Source organism: Pecten maximus, chromosome 16 (assembly GCF_902652985.1).
Source record: "Pecten maximus chromosome 16, xPecMax1.1, whole genome shotgun sequence".
Taxonomy (NCBI): Eukaryota; Metazoa; Mollusca; class Bivalvia; order Pectinida; family Pectinidae; genus Pecten; species Pecten maximus.
In genome coordinates, this window is record NC_047030.1 from 37306758 (window position 1) to 37329621 (window position 22864).

The window sequence follows — 22864 nt, forward strand, 5'->3', positions numbered from 1 at the left end:
GTTGTTCAAACATTTTAGCATATTTGACCCTGGTGACTTTGAATGTAAGTCAAGGTCAGCCATTTGAACAGACTTGGTCACCTTTTACCCTAGCATGCTACAGACCCAATATCAAGTCCCCTGGCCTCTTGGTTATTGAGAAGTCGATTGAGGATTTTTGCCAATTTGACCCATGTGACCTTGAATATTGGTCAAGTCATTCATTTGAACAAACTTGGTAGCCCTTCAGGAGCCGCTTACCTTTCCCATATTACCTGGAGCCTGTTACCTTTCCCATATTACCTGGAGCCTCTTACCTTTTCCATATTACCTTGAGCCTGTTACCTTTTCCATATTACCTTGAGCCTGTTACCTTTACCATATTACCTTGAGCCTGTTACCTTTTTCATACTTTCCTTCTATCACAGCTATAAGGTTGGAAATGTTACGTTTGTCATTTTTGTTGTTGACTGTTAATTCCACAGTCCTGAAATACAAAAGTGCTATAATTATAGTTTATGTATGTTTAAAATACAAAGGTGGCTTACATGGCATTTCTGAGTCTCAGATATGTACATTTGATTTCAAAATATTTGTTAACACAACAAATATAAAACCAAGTATTCTTACATAGAAAATGACCAATTGTACATGGTAATGACTTACCTGTTGTCCTGGTGACCTGGTCCTAGTCGATACGTAATGTTCAGTCCCCCAAACCAAGTAACGACTTACCTGTCGTCCTGGTGACCTGACTTACCTGTCGTCCTGGTGACCTGGTCCTAGTCGATACGTAATGTTCAGTCCCCCAAACCAAGTAATGACTTACCTGTCGTCCTGGTGACCGGGTCCTAGTCGATACGTAATGTTCAGTCCCCCAAACCAAGTAATGACTTACCTGTCGTCCTGGTGACCTGGTCCTAGTCGATACGTAATGTTCAGTCCCCCAAACCACTTGTTAGGAGCGATAGGTCCTCCCATGTCCCTGTGAAAAAAAAAACAACAGCATTTATAAATTTGTTACATATTTCACATCATTTACCTTAAAATGTGTACCTTGTATAAATAACTTTCATGAAATCATCATTAAATCAACTCATGTTCAATGGTTTGTATACACTGTATATAAACTTAGAGAATATAACTCTTTTCAGTACTGGAGTTTTCTGATTTTTAATTTTAGTTTTTTATTATTTATTCAGATTTTCAACATACTTTAAAATAATCATTAAATCAATAAAGTTTTGAAACACTATGTATGTAGTTTAATGACAAACTTTTGTGTTTTCAGATTTGCATTGTGTACTTAAAGGAATATCATTATGTTAGATTAAGGAAACTATTGCAAGAGCTATAGTCTATTTATCCTGTAATCAGAGCTATAGTCTATTTATCCTGTAATCAGAGCTATAGTCTATTTATCCTGTAATCAGAGCTATAGTCTATTTATCCTGTAATCAGAGCTATAGTCTATTTATCCTGTAATCAGAGCTATAGTCTATTTCTCCTGTAATCAGAGCTATAGTCTATTTCTCCTGTAATCAGAGTTATAGTATATTTATCCTGTAATCAGAGCTGTAGTATATTTATCCTGTAATATAGTCTATTTCTCCTGTAATCAGAGTTATAGTCTATTTATCCTGTAATCAGAGCTAAAGTCTTTTTATCCTGTAATCAGAGTTATAGTCTATTTATCCTGTAATCAGGGCTATAGTCTATTTATCCTGTAATCAGAGTTATAGTCTATTTCTCCTGTAATCAGAGCTGTAGTATATTTCTCCTGTAATCAGAGTTATAGTCTATTTCTCCTGTAATCAGAGCTATAGTCTATTTCTCCTGTAATCAGAGTTATAGTCTATTTATCCTGTAATCAGAGCTATAGTCTTTTTATCCTGTAATCAGAGCTATAGTCTATTTATCCTGTAATCAGAGCTGTAGTCTATTTATCCTGTAATCAGAGCTATAGTCTATTTATCCTGTAATCAGAGCTATAGTCTATTTATCCTGTAATCAGAGCTATAGTCTATTTATCCTGTAATCAGAGCTATAGAGTATTTATCCTGTAAACAGAGTTATAGTCTATTTATCCTATAATCAGAGCTATAGTCTATTTATCCTGTAATCAGAGTTATAGTATATTTCTCCTGTAATCAGAGTTATAGTCTATTTATCCTGTAATCAGAGTTATAGTCTATTTCTCCTGTAATCAGAGCTATAGTCTATTTCTCCTGTAATCGGAGCTATAGTCTATTTATCCTGTAATCAGAGGTATAGTCTATTCATCCTGTAATCAGAGCTATAGTCTATTTCTCCTGTAATCAGAGCTATAGTCTTTTTATCCTGTAATCAGAGCTGTAGTCTATTTCTCCTGTAATCAGAGCTATAGTCTATTTATCCTGTAATCAGAGCTGTAGTCTATTTCTCCTGTAATCAGAGCTATAGTCTATTTCTCCTGTAATCGGAGTTATAGTATATTTCTCCTGTAATCGGAGCTATAGTCTATTCATCCTGTAATCAGAGCTATAGTCTATTTATCCTGTAATCAGAGCTATAGTGTATTTATCCTGTAATCAGAGCTGTAGTCTGTTTATCCTGTAATCAGAGTTATAGTCTATTTATCCTGTAATCAGAGTTATAATCTATTTATCCTGTAATCAGAGCTGTAGTCTATTTATCCTGTAAGCAGAGCTGTAGTCTATTTATCCTGTAATCAGAGCTATAGTCTATTTATCCTGTAATCAGAGCTGTAGTCTATTTATCCTGTAATCAGAGCTATAGTCTATTTCTCCTGTAATCGGAGCTATAGTCTATCTATCAAGTAATCAGAGCTATAGTCTATTTATCCTGTAATCAGAGCTATAGTATATTTATCCTGTAATCAGAGTTATAGTCTATTCATCCTGTAATCAGAGCTGTAGTACATTTATCCTGTAATCAGAGCTATAGTATATTTATCCTGTAATCAGAGCTATAGTCTATTTATCCTGTAATCAGAGCTATAGTCTATTTATCCTGTAATCAGAGCTGTAGTCTATTTATCCTGTAATCAGAGCTATAGTCTATTTATCCTGTAATCAGAGCTATAGTATATTTATCCTGTAATCAGAGTTATAGTCTTTTTATCCTGTAATCAGAGTTATAGTCTATTTATCCTGTAATCAGAGCTGTAGTCTATTTATCCTGTAATCAGAGCTGTAGTATATTTATACTGTAATCAGAGCTGTAGTATATTTATCCTGTAATCAGAGCTATAGAGTATTTATCCTGTAATTAGAGCTATAGTATATTTATACTGTAATCAGAGCTGTAGTATATTTATCCTGTAATCAGAGCTATAGTCTATTTATCCTGTAATCAGAGTTATAGTATATTTCTCCTGTAATCAGAGCTGTACCATAGATATACACAGATGTTACCTCATAAGTTCAGCTGCATCATTGTAGCTGATCGGTTGCGAGGGAATTTTAGGGTAGCAGTCAGTGGACGGTGGAGTTCTGTATACACCACCTGTAAACATAAACAACCCATTGTAATTTCAAATCAGACTTGGTTAGAACAGAACAGAATTCTGATAACACTAGCACAATGACTGAAGCAGCTCTGTATACTATATATATTATATAGTGATGTAAAATTGAACAAGTATATATAGTTGTCTCCTGTACAATACTGTATAGTTGTCTCCTGTACAATACTGTACAGTTGTCTCCTGTACAATACTGTAGTTGTCTCCTGTACAATACTGTACAGTTGTCTCCTGTACAATACTGTATAGTTGTCTCCTGTACAATACTGTACAGTTGTCTCCTGTACAATACTGTATAGTTGTCTCCTGTACAATACTGTATAGTTGTCTCCTGTACAATACTGTACAGTTGTCTCCTGTACAATACTGTACAGTTGTCTCCTGTACAATACTGTACAGTTGTCTCCTGTACAATACTGTATAGTTGTCTCCTGTACAATACTGTACAGTTGTCTCCTGTACAATACTGTACAGTTGTCTCCTGTACAATACTGTACAGTTGTCTCCTGTACAATACTGTACAGTTGTCTCCTGTACAATACTGTACAGTTGTCTCCTGTACAATACTGTACAGTTGTCTCCTGTACAATACTGTACAGTTATCTCCTGTACAATACTGTACAGTTGTCTCTTGTACAATACTGTACAGTTGTCTCCTGTACAATACTGTATAGTTGTCTCCTGTACAATACTGTATAGTTGTCTCCTGTACAATACTGTACAGTTGTCTCCTGTACAATACTGTATAGTTGTCTCCTGTACAATACTGTACAGTTGTCTCCTGTACAATACTGTACAGTTGTCTCCTGTACAATACTGTACAGTTGTCTCCTGTACAATACTGTACAGTTGTCTCCTGTACAATACTGTACAGTTGTCTCCTGTACAATACTGTATAGTTGTCTCCTGTACAATACTGTCCAGTTGTCTCCTGTACAATACTGTATAGTTGTCTCTTGTACAATACATTCAAGTTGTCTCCTGTACAATACTGTATAGTTGTCTCCTGTACAATACTGTATAGTTGTCTCCTGTACAATACTGTACAGTTGTCTCCTGTACAATACTGTATAGTTGTCTCCTGTACAATACTGTATAGTTGTCTCCTGTACAATACTGTACAGTTGTCTCCTGTACAATACTGTACAGTTGTCTCCTGTACAATACTGTACAGTTGTCTCCTGTACAATACCGTACAGTTGTCTCATGTACAATACTGTATAGTTGTCTCCTGTACAATACTGTATAGTTGTCTCTTGTACAATACTGTACAGTTGTCTCATGTACAATACTGTATAGTTGTCTCCTGTACAATACTGTATAGTTGTCTCCTGTACAATACTGTACAGTTGTCTCCTGTAACAATACTGTACAGTTGTCTCCTGTACAATACTGTATAGTTGTCTCCTGTACAATACTGTACAGTTGTCTCCTGTACAATACTGTATAGTTGTCTCCTGTACAATACTGTACAGTTGTCTCCTGTACAATACTGTACAGTTGTCTCCTGTACAATACTGTATAGTTGTCTCCTGTACAATACTGTATAGTTGTCTCTTGTACAATACTGTACAGTTGTCTCATGTACAATACTGTATAGTTGTCTCCTGTACAATACTGTATAGTTGTCTCCTGTACAATACTGTACAGTTGTCTCCTGTACAATACTGTACAGTTGTCTCCTGTACAATACTGTATAGTTGTCTCCTGTACAATACTGTATAGTTATCTCCTGTACAATACTGTACAGTTGTCTCCTGTACAATACTGTACAGTTGTCTCCTGTACAATACTGTACAGTTGTCTCCTGTACAATACTGTATAGTTGTCTCCTGTACAATACTGTACAGTTGTCTCCTGTACAATACTGTACAGTTGTCTCCTGTACAATACTGTACAGTTGTCTCCTGTACAATACTGTATAGTTGTCTCCTGTACAATACTGTACAGTTGTCTCCTGTACAATACTGTACAGTTGTCTCCTGTACAATACTGTACAGTTGTCTCCTGTACAATACTGTACAGTTGTCTCCTGTACAATACTGTACAGTTGTCTCCTGTACAAGTTTGTCAAGTTGTCTACTTTACACAAAGACTTGTTCCCTAGAAAGAACAATTCATTCTCAGCAACTTTTATTCAAATGGATATTCTACGTACGTAAATTGTAAAAGGTATAGATTATAATTTGAGCCCTTATAATAGCTATAATTATCATTTGAGCACTGTTTTAACTATTGAACTGGAGCCGTATTATTACATATAGTATGCCTCGATGAATTATTCACTCAACATTGTCTTTTGAGCGGAGACATGGTTCTGTACATCTTAGTAATTAACAATTTAATTAACAAAAATTCATTTCAGAACACGATAAAACTTTCATGTTCCTTCGATTATTGACTTTGAAATGACAATGGCATAGTTTAGAAGTCATAAAATGTGTGTAGGAAGTGTAATTTATGGAGCTGAAGTCCCAGTAAAATGAGTTTTACAATAACATGTACCAGGGATACGTAATATACATGTACCTATGGCAGGCTTCTCCCCGTCGTTAACACTCAATGTCACACACAGTTTAAACATCCGCCACAGTTAAAATTGGTTCATTACTTCAAACATTGTAACAAATTCATGACAAACCACGATAAAACAATATAAAAGTTGGCCGTAACAAACAATACATGTAGCGGTTCCATCAGGAAACAAGATGATGTCAAAGCTGGTATTTTACAGGGCTTCCATTTCCCCTAATTTTCAAGGGTAGAGCTAAATGGCAAACACATTACTGATGTCCTTGAAAATTAAATGTTCCTGGTAATGGAGGAAATCATATGTCACATAATTTCTGGGGGAAAAAAATCATCCTTTTTATTTCAAACTTTCAAAATGAAATTTTAACCTGATAGAAAAGAAAAATAGGTTAAAGAATACCAAAATACATATACTGATACTGGACAACAAAATAAACAAAACTTACAATAATACAGATGTAGGAGTTATAGGGACAATAATACAGACGTAGGAGTTAGTTATAGTGACAATAATACAGACGTAGGAGTTAGTTATAGTGACAATAATACAGACGCAGGAGTTATAGGGACAATAATACAGACGTAGGAGTTAGTTATAGTGACAATAATACAGACGTAGGAGTTAGTTATAGTGACAATAATACAGACGTAGGAGTTAGTTATAGTGACAATAATACAGACGTAGGAGTTAGTTATAGTGACAATAATACAGACGTAGGAGTTAGTTATAGTGACAATAATACAGACGTAGGAGTTATAGTGACAATAATACAGATGTAGGAGTTATAGGGACAATAATACAGACGTAGGAGTTAGTTATAGGGACAATAATACAGGCGTAGGAGTTATAGTGACAATTATACAGACGTAGGAGTTAGTTATAGGGACAATAATACAGACGTAGGAGTTATAGTGACAATTATACAGACGTAGGAGTTATAGGGACAATAATACAGGCGTAGGAGTTAGTTATAGGGACAATAATACAGGCGTAGGAGTTAGTTATAGTGACAATAATACAGACGTAGGAGTTAGTTATAGGGACAATAATACAGGCGTAGGAGTTAGTTATAGGGACAATAATACAGACGTAGGAGTTAGTTATAGGGACAATAATACAGATGTAGGAGTTATAGTGACAATAATACAGACGTAGGAGTTATAGTGACAATGATACAGACGTAGGAGTTATAGTGACAATAATACAGACGTAGGAGTTATAGGGACAATAATACAGACGTAGGAGTTAGTTATAGTGACAATAATACAGACGTAGGAGTTACAGTGACAATAATACAGACGTAGGAGTTATAGTGACAATAATACAGACGTAGGAGTTAGTTATAGTGACAATAATACAGACGTAGGAGTTAGTTATAGTGACAATAATACAGACGTAGGAGTTATAGGGACAATAATACAGACGTAGGAGTTAGTTATAGTGACAATAATACAGACGTAGGAGTTAGTTATAGGGACAATAATACAGACGTAGGAGTTAGTTATAGGGACAATAATACAGACGTAGGAGTTATAGGGACAATAATACAGACGTAGGAGTTATAGTGACAATAATACAGACGTAGGAGTTAGTTATAGTGACAATAATACAGACGTAGGAGTTAGTTATAGTGACAATAATACAGACGTAGGAGTTATAGGGACAATAATACAGACGTAGGAGTTAGTTATAGTGACAATAATACAGACGTAGGAGTTAGTTATAGGGACAATAATACAGACGTAGGAGTTATAGTGACAATAATACAGACGTAGGAGTTAGTTATAGTGACAATAATACAGACGTAGGAGTTATAGGGACAATAATACAGACGTAGGAGTTAGTTATAGTGACAATAATACAGACGTAGGAGTTAGTTATAGTGACAATAATACAGACGTAGGAGTTATAGGGACAATAATACAGACGTAGGAGTTATAGTGACAATAATACAGACGTAGGAGTTATAGGGACAATAATACAGACGTAGGAGTTATAGGGACAATAATACAGACGTAGGAGTTATAGTGACAATGATACAGACGTAGGAGTTATAGTGACAATAATACAGACGTAGGAGTTAGTTATAGTGACAATAATACAGACGTAGGAGTTAGTTACAGTGACAATAATACAGACGTAGGAGTTATAGGGACAATAATACAGACGTAGGAGTTATAGTGACAATAATACAGACGTAGGAGTTATAGTGACAATAATACAGACGTAGGAGTTATAGTGACAATAATACAGACGTAGGAGTTAGTTATAGGGACAATAATACAGACGTAGGAGTTATAGTGACAATGATACAGACGTAGGAGTTATAGTGACAATAATACAGACGTAGGAGTTATAATGACAATAATACAGACGTAGGAGTTACAGTGACAATGATACAGACGTAGGAGTTATAGTGACAATAATACAGACGTAGGAGTTACAGTGACAATGATACAGACGTAGGAGTTAGTTATAGTGACAATACAGTAACAGAGATATAGCATTAGACCATTTGTTCCTCTACAGTTGATGATCGAGTCAGAGGTAGAATTGCAATCTTGTAGAGTAATTGTCTCTGTTATTCAGAAGATTGATTAGCTACTTGAAATGACCATTATTGGGTATTGTTATTTCAGGCCTAATTCCAGTTTCTTGTCCTAGGCATCATTTTAACTTAACACTTAAATAAGAGCTACCTGCATATTTTCAGACATTTTACTTCGCAGAAATTGAATTTTATTTTCCCTTTAACACATACTTAGGCTTAAATAACTACTTTCTGATTATCACATTCTTTTGGATAACCAAACAGTACTGTATCAAACATCCCGGTACGACTTCCTAGTGAAAGGATTGGATAATGGTCTCGATTAAGTTTCCGTTTGGGACAATATATACATCCATGGAGAGTCTTCCAAGGTAAAATAACTAGAATGATGAAAATGTGCACCACATCAGGACTGTCTGGTACACTACAGCCAGATTCCAGGATGTTGGCACCACATCAGGACTGTCTGGTACGTATACACTACAGCCAGATTCCAGGATGTTGGCACCACATCAGGACTGTCTGGTACACTACGGCCAGATTCCAGGATGTAATGGCACCACATCAGGACTGTCTGGTACACTACAGCCAGATTCCAGGATGTTGGCACCACATCAGGGCTGTCTGGTACACTACGGCCAGATTCCAGGATGTTGGCACAACATCAGGACTGTCTGGTACACTACAGCGAGATTCCAGGATGTTGGCACCACATCAGGGCTGTCTGGTACACTACACAGCCAGATTCCAGGATGTTGGCACCACATCAGGACTGTCTGGTACACTACGGCCAGATTCCAGGATGTTGGCACCACATCAGGACTGTCTGGTACACTACAGTCAGATTCCAGGATGTTGGCACCACATCAGGACTGTGTGGTACACTACGGCCAGATTCCAGGATGTTGGCACCACATCAGGACTGTCTGGTACACTACACAGCCAGATTCCAGGATGTTGGCACCACATCAGGACTGTGTGGTACACTACGGCCAGATTCCAGGATGTTGGCACCACATCAGGACTGTCTGGTACACTATAGTCAGATTCCAGGATGTTGGCACCACATCAGGACTGTCTGGTACACTACGGCCAGATTCCAGGATGTTGGCACCACATCAGGACTGTGTGGTACACTACAGCGAGATTCCAGGATGTTGGCACCACATCAGGGCTGTCTGGTACACTACAGTCAGATTCCAGGATGTTGGCACCACATCAGGACTGTCTGGTACACTACGGCCAGATTCCAGGATGTTGGCACCACATCAGGACTGTCTGGTACACTACGGCCAGATTCCAGGATGTTGGCACCACATCAGGACTGTCTGGTACACTATAGTCAGATTCCTGGATGTTGGCACCACATCAGGACTGTGTGGTACACTACACGGCCAGATTCCAGGATGTAGGCACCACATCAGGGCTGTCTGGTACACTACAGCCAGATTCCAGGATGTTGGCACCACATCAGGACTGTCTGGTACACTACACGGCCAGATTCCAGGATGTTGGCACCACATCAGGACTGTCTGGTACACTACACAGCCAGATTCCAGGATGTTGGCACCACATCAGGGCTGTCTGGTACACTACAGTCAGATTCCAGGATGTTGGCACCACATCAGGACTGTCTGGTACACTACAGCTAGATTCCAGGATGTTGGCACCACATCAGGGCTGTGTGGTACACTACAGCCAGATTCCTGGATGTTGGCACCACATCAGGGCTGTCTGGTACACTACAGCCAGATTCCTGGATGTTGGCACCACATCAGGACTGTCTGGTACACTACAGCCAGATTCCTGGATGTTGGCACCACATCAGGGCTGTCTGGTACACTACAGCCAGATTCCAGGATGTTGGCACCACACCAGGAATGTCTGGTACACTACACGGCCAGATTCCAGGAGGTTGGCACCACATCAGGACTGTCTGGTACACTACACGGCCAGATTCCAGGATTTTGGCACCACACCAGGAATGTCTGGTACACTACAGCCAGATTCCTGGATGTTGGCACCACATCAGGGCTGTCTGGTACACTACAGCCAGATTCCAGGATGTTGGCACCACACCAGGAATGTCTGGTACACTACACGGCCAGATTCCAGGATGTTGGCACCACATCAGGACTGTCTGGTACACTACACGGCCAGATTCCAGGATGTTGGCACCACACCAGGAATGTCTGGTACACTACAGCCAGATTCCTGGATGTTGGCACCACATCAGGACTGTCTGGTACACTACACGGCCAGATTCCAGGATGTTGGCACCACACCAGGAATGTCTGGTACACTACAGCCAGATTCCTGGATGTTGGCACCACATCAGGGCTGTCTGGTACACTACAGCCAGATTCCTGGATGTTGGCACCACACCAGGAATGTCTGGTACACTACACGGCCAGATTCCAGGATGTTGGCACCACATCAGGACTGTCTGGTACACTATGGCCAGATTCCTGGATGTTGGCACCACACCAGGAATGTCTGGTACACTACACGGCCAGATTCCAGGATGTTGGCACCACATCAGGACTGTCTGGTACACTACGGCCAGATTCCAGGATGTTGGCACCACATCAGGACTGTCTGGTACACTACGGCCAGATTCCAGGATGTTGGCACCACATCAGGGCTGTCTGGTACACTACACGGCCAGATTCCAGGATGTTGGCACCACATCAGGACTGTCTGGTACACTACACGGCCAGATTCCAGGATGTTGGCACCACATCAGGACTGTCTGGTACACTACAGCCAGATTCCTGGATGTTGGCACCACATCAGGGCTGTCTGGTACACTACAGCCAGATTCCAGGATGTTGGCACCACATCAGGACTGTCTGGTACACTACAGCCAGATTCCAGGATGTTGGCACCACATCAGGACTGTCTGGTACACTACAGCCAGATTCCAGGATGTTGGCACCACATCAGGGCTGTCTGGTACACTACAGCCAGATTCCAGGATGTTGGCACCACATCAGGACTGTCTGGTACACTACGGCCAGATTCCAGGATGTTGGCACCACATCAGGGCTGTCTGGTACACTACAGCCAGATTCCTGGATGTTGGCACCACATCAGGACTGTCTGGTACACTACGGCCAGATTCCAGGATGTTGGCACCACATCAGGACTGTCTGGTACACTACAGTCAGATTCCTGGATGTTGGCACCACATCAGGACTGTCTGGTACACTACAGCCAGATTCCTGGATGTTGGCACCACATCAGGAATGTCTGGTACACTACAGCCAGATTCCAGGATGTTGGCACCACATCAGGACTGTCTGGTACACTACAGCCAGATTCCAGGATGTTGGCACCACACCAGGAATGTCTGGTACACTACACGGCCAGATTCCAGGATGTTGGCACCACATCAGGACTGTGTGGTACACTACGGTCAGATTCCAGGATGTTGGCACCACATCAGGACTGTGTGGTACACTACGGCCAGATTCCAGGATGTTGGCACCACAGGACTGTCTGGTACACTATATTTATATACAGCCAGTTCACCATTGGGAAATCAAACCCCTTTCATATCTGCTGTTACATAGCAGACACGTTAGACAAGTGATTGTGTCCGCGGGAAGAGATTTTATTTAAAATGTTTAAGTTTTGCCTTAAATTCTTTCCAATTGTTACGTATATGTAAACCATGCGGACTTGACAATAGTCATACAACTATTGTATTCTCAGAAACAGGACTTTGGTGTTTAATACTTACAAAGTAAAGATTCAGTACAGATGATTACTGTAAATGTACTGACTTTATTGCAGTCAAGTTTTAACACAAGCACAGAAAAATGTAAGATATGATTCATAAGCCTGGACACAAATAAGCACAGTCGGGAGGTTCTGATAGAGAATCTGTATATCTGAAATTAAACACTTAGTCAACATGCGACCAGAGAGATAAAATAACGCGACTGAAATCAGGATGGTCATTACTTTGAGGTAGTGACGTTGAGTGAGGTTTCACTGTACTTTAAATTTGTTCGTGTTCAATCTTAAATTCTAAATTTTAGCGCTATACATAGATTAGTGCTGAGCAAACAGCGCAAAAAGAACTAAAACTAAACTACCGCTAAAATAATTACAGTAATGTTAAACAAGACATTGAACTATTGATATGTAAAGTTTTACACTAATAATATGAAATGTGTTAAGTTTTACACAAATGGTATGTATTGTGTGTAAAGTTTTACACAAATGGTATGGATTGTATAAAGCTTTACACAAATAGTATGGATTGTATAAAGCTTTACACAAATGGTATGGATTGAATAAAGCTTTACACAAATGGTATGGAATGTGTTAAGTTTTTACACAAATGGTATGGAATGGGTAAAGTTTTGCATGGAATGTGTAAAGTTATTTATAAATGGTATGGAATGTGTAAAACTTCAGAATAATTGATATGAATTAAATTTCACATGTGTAAAGTTTCCAACATGAAGCACAGAATGTGTCTGTTTTGCCCCCATATATCTGTACATACAAGTCATGTACCAAGAAAGCTGTACATGCCAGATTTCTAAAAATCAATAACTGGAAAGGTTTCTACATGTGGGCGTTTAGTTTTTAGTTTAATTGCTTCAGAAGCTTATAGTGTTGAATAACAATTAGCCTAAATAATGGTGATCCATTAAAACTAAAAAAGATAATTGGTGGGCCGGTTACATTTAAACTAAACCCAGACACCACATTAGGGACTTCATATGTATATGTGTAACTAAGATATATAGACAACAGTTAGGCATTAAGGTATCTGTAACTCAGTTCTGACAATTTGGCGTTGTAACTAGGACAACAGTTAGGCATTAAGGTATCTGTAACTCAGTTCTGACAATTTGGCGTTGTAACTAGTACAACAGTTAGGCATTAAGGTATCTGTAACTCAGTTCTGACAATTTGGCGTTGTAACTAGTACAACAGTTAGGCATTAAGGTATCTGTAACTCAGTTCTGACAATTAGGCATTGTAACTAGGACAATAGTTAGGCATTAAGGTATCTGTAACTCAGTTCTGACAATTTGGCGTTGTAACTAGTACAACAGTTAGGCATTAAGGTATCTGTAACTCAGTTCTGACAATTTGGCGTTGTAACTAGTACAACAGTTAGGCATTAAGGTATTTGTAACTCAGTTCTGACAATTTGGCATTGTAACTAGGACAACAGTTAGGCAGTAAGGTATTTGTAACTCAGTTCTGACAATTTGGCATTGCAACTAGGACAATAGTTAGGCATTAAGGTATTTGTAACTCTGTTCTGACAATTAGGCATTTGTAACTCAGTTCTGACAATTGGGCATTGCAACTAGGACAATAGTTAGGCATTAAGGTATTTGTAACTCTGTTCTGACAATTAGGTATTTGTAACTCAGTTCTGACAATTGGGCATTGCAACTAGGACAATAGTTAGGCAGTAAGGTATTTGTAACTCTGTTCTGACAATTAGGCATTGTAACTAGGACAATAGCTAGGCATTAAGGTATTTGTAACTCTGTTCTGACAATTAGGCATTGTAACTAGGACAATAGTTAGGCAGTAAGGTATTTGTTACTCAGTTCTGACAATTGGGTATTGTAACTACGATAACAGTTAGGCATTTTTGTAGGTGTAACTCAGTTCTAACAGTTAGGCATTTGTAACTCATGACAGTTATATAGGCAATTGTAACTAAGATCAACAAAAGTTAGGCATGTGTAAAAAAAACATTGAGCTATCGGTAAAATAGGCAAGAGTAAAGCATTGGTAACTAAACAATAGGGACTTAATATGTATTTGTAACCAAAATAATATGTATTTGTAACCAAAATAATATGTATTTGTAACCAAAATGGACAACAGTAAGGTATTTAGGTATTTACTAGTTAAAATTAGACCAGTGGCATTTTTGTATTTGTGATTAAAATAGGAAATGTACCCAGGTATGACTTTGAAATGCAGATAGGAGAACCAATGAATCAATCACATGCTACTAACGCTACTAACGCTACTTAATGTTGATTCATCATTAATGCGGCTTCTTATGGCTGAAGACCTCCTCATTCAATGTGAGAGTAAGCTATATGTATTAATTTCAACAAACTTTGCAGTCCTTCAAACCAGCATATTCTTAGTTCATATCATGAACCCAGATCTCTTGCTCTCTTTTTTAATCAATTTAAATCCCTGTGACCATGAAAGGTGGTCAAGGGCATTCATTTGAACAAACTTGGCAGCATGCCATAGGCCCAATATCAGGTCTCTTAGTCTCTTAGTCATTTAAACATTTTAGCATATTTACTCTGTGACCTAGAAAATAGATCAAGGTTATTCATTTGAGAAGAAGTTGTTTAAATGGAAAAGTTGGTGTCTAAATACATCTGGACTGATGATGGACAGACAATGGATGCCACACCAGGGCATAAGTTCACTTGCCCCTTGGTTTAAACAAAATCTTATTTTTGGAATATACAGTACATACTACAGTACATATGATATAGAATATGATATTCGGGATCTGGCAACAAGAGTAGGAAATCACCTCAGAGATGAAGAGACTTTTGGCAGGTGAGCTAACAAAACAAAACTTTTTTCAACAATAAAATATCATCTGAAATGTTTCAGACAAAACCTGAAATTGCTGTGTTCTGACTACAGTAGATTCTCTATATGCCAGAGAGAAATTGATACTAATAGTTGACTGTCTGATAAGGTCAACTGACAGGGATTGGCCATATCCACGAACACAGTCTGTCTAGTCTCTTCTCATAAAATATGGACTTTCCGGAAATAAAAAACCTGGAGAAGTATGGAATTGGGCATATTAAAAGCAGACTGTGAATATATATACCGTCGTAAATACAGCATTCATCAATCACCCATCATGGAGGCTTAAGTGAACAGAATCCAGACAAACCAAATATGGCTTCAACTGTCCTGTAGTCTGACCAGAGGTCACATTACAAAATAATTCTGATCATATTTCTGTATGTCAAACTTAAAATTCTAGAGCTTCCAACTAAAAATGTCCTTGCACCGGAGCTTCGTACTCAAACTTCTTTTCCCTGTACTGGAGCCTCCTACTGAAACTTTCCCTGTACTGGAGCCTCCTACTGAAACTTTCCCTGTACTGGAGCCTCCTACTCAAGCCCCCCCCCCCCCCCCCCCCCCCTTACAAACTCCCTTTTGGTTTACATCCCAATTACCTACTGCCCCGTTTGCCCAAGCTACATACTGCCCCTTTGGTTGGCCCCTGTCTACATACTGCCCCTTTGGTTGGCCCCTGCCTACATAATGCCCCTTTTGTTGGCCCCTGTCTACATGCTGCCCCTTTGGTTAGCCCCTGCCTACATACTGCCCCTTTGGTTGGCCCCTGTCTACTAACTGCCCCTTTGGTTGGCCCCTGCCTTCATACTGCCCCTTTTGTTGGCCCCTGTCTACATACTGCCCCTTTGGTTGGCCCCTGCCTACATACTGCCCCTTTGGTTAGGCCCTGCCTACATACTGCCCCTTTTGTTGGCCCCTGCCTACATACTGCCCCTTTTGTTGGCCCCTGTCTACATACTGCCACTTTGGTTAGCCCCATTTACATACTGCCCCTTTAGTTGGCCCCTGCCTTCATACTGCCCCTTTGGTTGGCCCCTGCCTTCATACTGCCCCTTTAGTTAGCCCCTGCCTTCATACTGCCCCTTTAGTTGGCCCCCGTCTACATACTGCCCCTTTGGTTGGCCACTGCATTCATACTGCCCCTTTGGTTGGCCCCTGCCTACATACTGCCCCTTTAGTTGGCCCCTGCCTTCATACTGCCCCTTTGGTTGGCCCCTGCCTTCATACTGCCCCTTTGGTTGGCCCCTGCCTACATACTGCCCCTTTAGTTGGGCCCTGCCTTCATACTGCCACTTTGGTTAGCCCCCATTTACATACTGCCCCTTTAGTTGGCCCCTGCCTTCATACTGCCCCTTTGGTTGGCCCCTGCCTTCATACTGCCCCTTTAGTTGGCCCCTGCCTTCATACTGCCCCTTTGGTTGGCCCCTGCCTACATACTGCCCCTTTGGTTGGCCCCTGCCTTCATACTGCCCCTTTGGTTGGCCCCTGCCTACATACTGCCCCTTTAGTTGGGCCCTGCCTTCATACTGCCCCTTTGGTTGGCCCCCATTTACATACTATCCCTTTGGGTGGCCCCTGCCTACAGACTGCATGCCCCTTTGGTTGGCCCCCATTTACATACTGCTCCTTTGGTGGCCCCTGCCTTCATACTGCCCCTTTGGTTGGCCCCTGCCTTCATACTGCCCTTATGGTTGTCCCTAATAGCACCATATGTTCATTTAAACATTGTGATTTCCCTTTAAATGACTGCCATGTCCACTTGTCCACTATCAAGTTTCATCAAACCCACGAGCAGAAATCAAAGTTGACACTAGACATTGCAACAGGATATATGTTTGATTGGTCCATTGGACCAGTCAGACTCAACATGATACCACTGGCATTCTGGCGATTTTGTCATTCTCCAAACCACATATTACCTTCACAAGACTCATATTTTATTTCTCCTGTTCCACACGAGCCAAATGTCTATCCAAAATGAACATTTAAAAAAAAATCAACACTTGTGTTTTTATTTTCAGATATATTCAAAAGTAAGTTTTTTCTGAATTGGGATGGGAAAAATATTAAACTATCAATGGTGCTAATTTCAAATTTTATTCTGATTTTAAATTTCCTTAGTTTTATATACATTAAAATATAACAAATCCAGAGTGTCCATTGTGTATAATTCAAATGTTTCATTCAATGTTTAAAATGAAAATCTTAATAATGAAAAGTAACATTGTTTAAGAGAAGCACAAGATGAAAAATTGAGATACAAAGTATGACAAGTGGAATAAAAGGGAGATAACTCACTCAGAGCAGAGTAAACCTTTTAAGCTTAGACCTACTTTAACAAAGTGAAGGGAGACAACACAATTATAACAGATTGAAGGAATATTGTTTTCTTTTAAGGCCAAAAATGTATTAACTGTGTAAGGGGAGACAACTTACTGAAAGCAGAGTAGCCAGGCAGGATTGGATCGCCGATTTAGAAATTAGGTTATACAAGGTTAGATAGCCTAGCAAGGAAGTAAGGGGAGACAACTTACTGATAGCCGAGTAGCCCGGTGTGAGTGGATCACCGATCAGGTTATGTCGGACGTGGTACTGTAGAGTTAAATGGGACAGGAAGTAAGGGGAGACAACTGACTGATAGCAGAGTAGCCCGGTGTGAGTGGATCACCGATCAGGTTATGTCGGACGTGGTACTGTAGAGTTAAATGGGTCAGTAAGTAAGGGGAGACAACTTACTGATAGCAGAGTAGCCAGGTGTGAGTGGATCGCCGATCAGGTTATGTTGGACATGGTACTGTAGAGTTAAATGGGTCAGGAAGTAAGGGGAGACAACTTACTGATAGCAGAGTAGCCCGGTGTGAGTGGATCGCCGATCAGGTTATGTTGGACATGGTACTATAGAGTTAAATGGGTCAGGAAGTAAGGGGAGACAACTTACTGATAGCAGAGTAGCCAGGTGTGAGTGGATCGCCGATCAGGTTATGTCGGACGTGGTAGAGCTGTATGGCCCAGCCGGGGAGCCACCATGTATGTGCAGCCAGAGACGACTGATTGTGAGCGAAGTCTACCGGATCTGAGTAAAATATCACCCCCGCCGCCTTGTTGTCTTCTGCATGTCGCACCTGGGAAGGTCAAAGGTGAAAATGAAACACAAGGCATACATAAATATAAGTCCATTCATTAAACCAATTAACACACAGGAAACACTGAAAATTTAGTTATAATCAAGTTATATAATTAATTCATTCAGGATAATCAACGGCAAAAGTATCTACTTCTTAACCAATAATGAATGTCAAAATTATCTACTTTAACCAATAATGAATGTCAAAATTATCTACCTTTTTTCTGAAAATAGCTCAAAAGTTTGGTGGAGTGACAGAGGGTTTTCTATGAGAAAGTATACAAAACTGATTCTATGCATAAACTGACAAAACTTATGGCCACTGCAATAGGTCACCATAAGCCGACCAAAAAAATCCATGTGTTTGATGGATTGAAATCTAGGATCAACATCTGGATGAACAAAAAACAGGATGAACAGATAAACTAATGAACAACAGATAGTAAACAAAATCCTACAACTCCGCAGCAGACTGAATAGAATGAAGGATGAACAGACCAAAGGTTAAACAAATAGGATGGAGAGACAGAAGGATGAAGAGACATGATGAAGAGACAGAAGGATGAAGAGACAGGATGAAGAGACAAGGATGAAGAGACATGATGGAGAGACAGAAGGATGAAGAGACAGGATGGAGAGACAGAATGATGAAGAGACAGGATGAAGAGACAGGATGGAGAGACAGAATGATGAAGAGACAGAATGATGAAGAGACAGAAGGATGAAGAGACATGATGGAGAGACAGAAGGATGAAGAGACAGGATGGAGAGACAGAATGATGAAGAGACATGATGGGGAGACAGAAGGATGAAGAGACAGGATGGAGAGACAGAATGATGAAGAGACAGGATGAAGAGACAGAAGGATGAAGAGACATGATGGAGAGACAGCAGGATGAAGAGACATGATTGGAGAGACAGAAGGAGGAATAGACAGGATGAAGAGACAGAAGGATGAAGAGACATGATGGAGAGACAGAAGGATGGAGAGACATGATGAAGAGACAGAAGGATGAAGAGACAGGATGAAGAAACAGAAGGATGAAGAGACAGGATGAAGAGACAGAAGGATGAAGAGACATGATGGAGAGACAGAAGGATGAAGAGACCGGATGGAGAGACAGAAGGATGAAGAGACAGGATGAAGAGACATGATGGAGAGACAGAAGGATGAAGAGACAGGATGAAGAGACAGAAGGATGAAGAGACACAAGGATGAAGAGACAGGATGGAGAGACAGAAGGATGAAGAGACAGGATGAAGAGACAGAAGGATGAAGAGACATGATGGAGAGACAGAAGGATGAAGAGACAGGATGAAGAGACAGAAGGATGAAGAGACAGAAGGATGAAGAGACAGGATGGAGAGACAGAAGGATGAAGATATAGGATGAAGAGACAGAAGGATGAAGACAGAATGATGAAAAGACATCAGGATAAAAAGACAAGAAGGAGAGACAGAAGGATGAAGACAGGATGATGAAGAGTCAAAATATTGAACAGCCAATAGGATAAAAAGACAATTAAGGCAGACAGCAGGATGAGCAGAATGCAGAATAAACAGACAGACATGTACAGAATGAACAAGCAGGAATACAATTGCACAGCTGGATGAAAAGATTAGATATATGCCCTTGTGAGTGAGGAAGCTGATAAACCACAAAGTGTATATCTGATCTAACAACATGTAGGGTGAAAGGTCACGCTCTAAATCTGATCTAACAACACGTAGGGTAAAAGGTCACGCTCTAAATCTGATCTAACAACACGTAAGGTAAAAGGTCACGCTCTAAATCTGATCTAACAACACGTAGGGTAAAAGGTCACGCTCTAAATCTGATCTAACAACATGTAGGGTAAAAGGTCACGCCACTCTAAATCTGATCTAACAACACGTAGGGTAAAAGGTCACGCTCTAAATCTGATCTAACAACATGTAGGGTAAAAGGTCACGCCACTCTAAATCTGATCTAACAACACGTAGGGTAAAAGGTCACACTCTAAATCTGATCTAACAACATGTAGGGTAAAAGGTCACGCTCTAAATCTGATCTAACAACACGTAGGGTAAAAGGTCACGCTCTAAATCTGATCTAACAACACGTAGGGTAAAAGGTCATGCTCTAAATCTGATCTAACAACACGTAGGGTAAAAGGTCATGCTCTAAATCTGATCTAACAACACGTAGGGTAAAAGGTCACACTCTAAATCTGATCTAACAACATGCAGGGTAAAAGGTCACGGTCTAAATCTGATCTAACAACATGTAGGGTAAAAGGTCACGCCACTCTAAATCTGATCTAACAACATGCAGGCTAAAAGGTCACACTCTAAATCTGATCTAACAACACGTAGGGTAAAAGGTCACGCTCTAAATCTGATCTAACAACACGTAGGGTAAAAGGTCATGCTCTAAATCTGATCTAACAACATGTAGGGTAAAAGGTCACGCTCTAAATCTGATATAACAACACGTAGGGTAAAAGGTCATGCTCTAAATCTGATCTAACAACATGTAGGGTAAAAGGTCACGCTCTAAATCTGATATAACAACACGTAGGGTAAAAGGTCACGCTCTAAATCTGATCTAACAACACGTAGGGTAAAAGGTCACGCTCTAAATCTGATCTAACAACACGTAGGGTAAAAGGTCACGCTCTAAATCTGATCTAACAACACGTAGGGTAAAAGGTCACACTCTAAATCTGATCTAACAACACGTAGGCTAAAAGGTCACACCACTCTAAATCTGATCTAACAACACGTAGGGTAAAAGGTCACGCTCTAAATCTGATCTAACAACACGTAGGGTAAAAGGTCACGCTCTAAATCTGATCTAACAACACGTAGGATAAAAGGTCACGCTCTAAATCTGATCTAACAACACGTAGGGTAAAAGGTCACGCTCTAAATCTGATCTAACAACACGTAGGGTAAAAGGTCACGCTCTAAATCTGATCTAACAACACGTAGGGTAAAAGGTCGCGCTGTAAATCTGATCTAACAACACGTAAGGTAAAAGGTCACGCTCTAAATCTGATCTAACAACATGTAGGGTAAAAGGTCATGTCTAAATCTGATCTAACAACACGTAGGGTAAAAGGTCACACCACTCTAAATCTGATCTAACAACATGTAGGGTAAAAGGTCATGTCTAAATCTGATCTAACAACATGTAGGGTAAAAGGTCACACCACTCTAAATCTGATCTAACAACATGTAGGGTAAAAGGTCACGCTCTAAATCTGATCTAACAACACGTAGGGTAAAAGGTCACACTCTAAATCTGATCTAACAACACGTAGGCTAAAAGGTCACACCACTCTAAATCTGATCTAACAACACGTAGGGTAAAAGGTCACGCTCTAAATCTGATCTAACAACATGTAGGGTAAAAGGTCACGCTCTAAATCTGATCTAACAACACGTAGGGTAAAAGGTCACACCACTCTAAATCTGATCTAACAACACGTAGGGTAAAAGGTCACGCTCTAAATCTGATCTAACAACACGTAGGGTAAAAGGTCACACCACTCTAAATCTGATCTAACAACATGTAGGGTAAAAGGTCACGCCACTCTAAATATGATCTAACAACACGTAGGGTAAAAGGTCACGCTCTAAATCTGATCTAACAACACGTAGGGTAAAAGGTCACGCCACTCTAAATCTGATCTAACAACATGCAGGGTAAAAGGTCGTGCTGTAAATCTGATCTAACAACACGTAGGGTAAAAGGTCACACTCTAAATCTGATCTAACAACACGTAGGGTAAAAGGTCACGCTCTAAATCTGATCTAACAACACGTAGGGTAAAAGGTCACGCCATGCTAAATCTGATCTAACAACATGTAGGGTAAAAGGTCACGCCACTCTAAATCTGATCTAACAACACGTAGGGTAAAAGGTCGCGCTGTAAATCTGATCTAACAACACGTAGGGTAAAAGGTCGCGCTGTAAATCTGATCTAACAACACGTAGGGTAAAAGGTCACGCTCTAAATCTGATCTAACAACATGTAGGGTAAAAGGTCACACCACTCTAAATCTGATCTAACAACACGTAGGGTAAAAGGTCACGCTCTAAATCTGATCTAACAACACGTAAGGTAAAAGGTCACGCTCTAAATCTGATCTAACAACATGTAGGGTAAAAGGTCACGCTCTAAATCTGATCTAACAACACGTAGGGTAAAAGGTCACGCCACTCTAAATCTGATCTAACAACACGTAGGGTAAAAGGTCACGCTCTAAATCTGATCTAACAACATGTAGGGTAAAAGGTCACGCTCTAAATCTGATCTAACAACACGTAGGGTAAAAGGTCACGCCACTCTAAATATGATCTAACAACATGTAGGGTAAAAGGTCACGCTCTAAATCTGATCTAACAACACGTAAGGTAAAAGGTCACACCACTCTAAATCTGATCTAACAACACGTAGGGTAAAAGGTCACACCACTCGAAATCTGATCTAACAACACGTAGGGTAAAAGGTCACGCTCTAAATCTGATCTAACAACACGTAGGCTAAA

The 22864-nt window shown here is 40.0% G+C and overlaps 1 protein-coding gene across 1 annotated transcript in view; it reads right to left on the reverse strand.

Annotated features, from left to right (window-relative positions):
* LOC117345143 (N-acetylated-alpha-linked acidic dipeptidase 2-like) overlaps positions 1–22864 on the reverse strand; it is a 67651-nt gene that overhangs the window by 20352 nt on the left and 24435 nt on the right. Inside the window, exons 4-7 of the mRNA XM_033908136.1 lie at positions 18143–18326; positions 3396–3486; positions 878–964; positions 381–466 (exon numbers count right to left, since the gene is read on the reverse strand). Coding sequence (XP_033764027.1) covers positions 381–466; positions 878–964; positions 3396–3486; positions 18143–18326 — 448 coding nt within the window. The remainder of the gene's footprint in view (positions 1–380; positions 467–877; positions 965–3395; positions 3487–18142; positions 18327–22864) is intronic.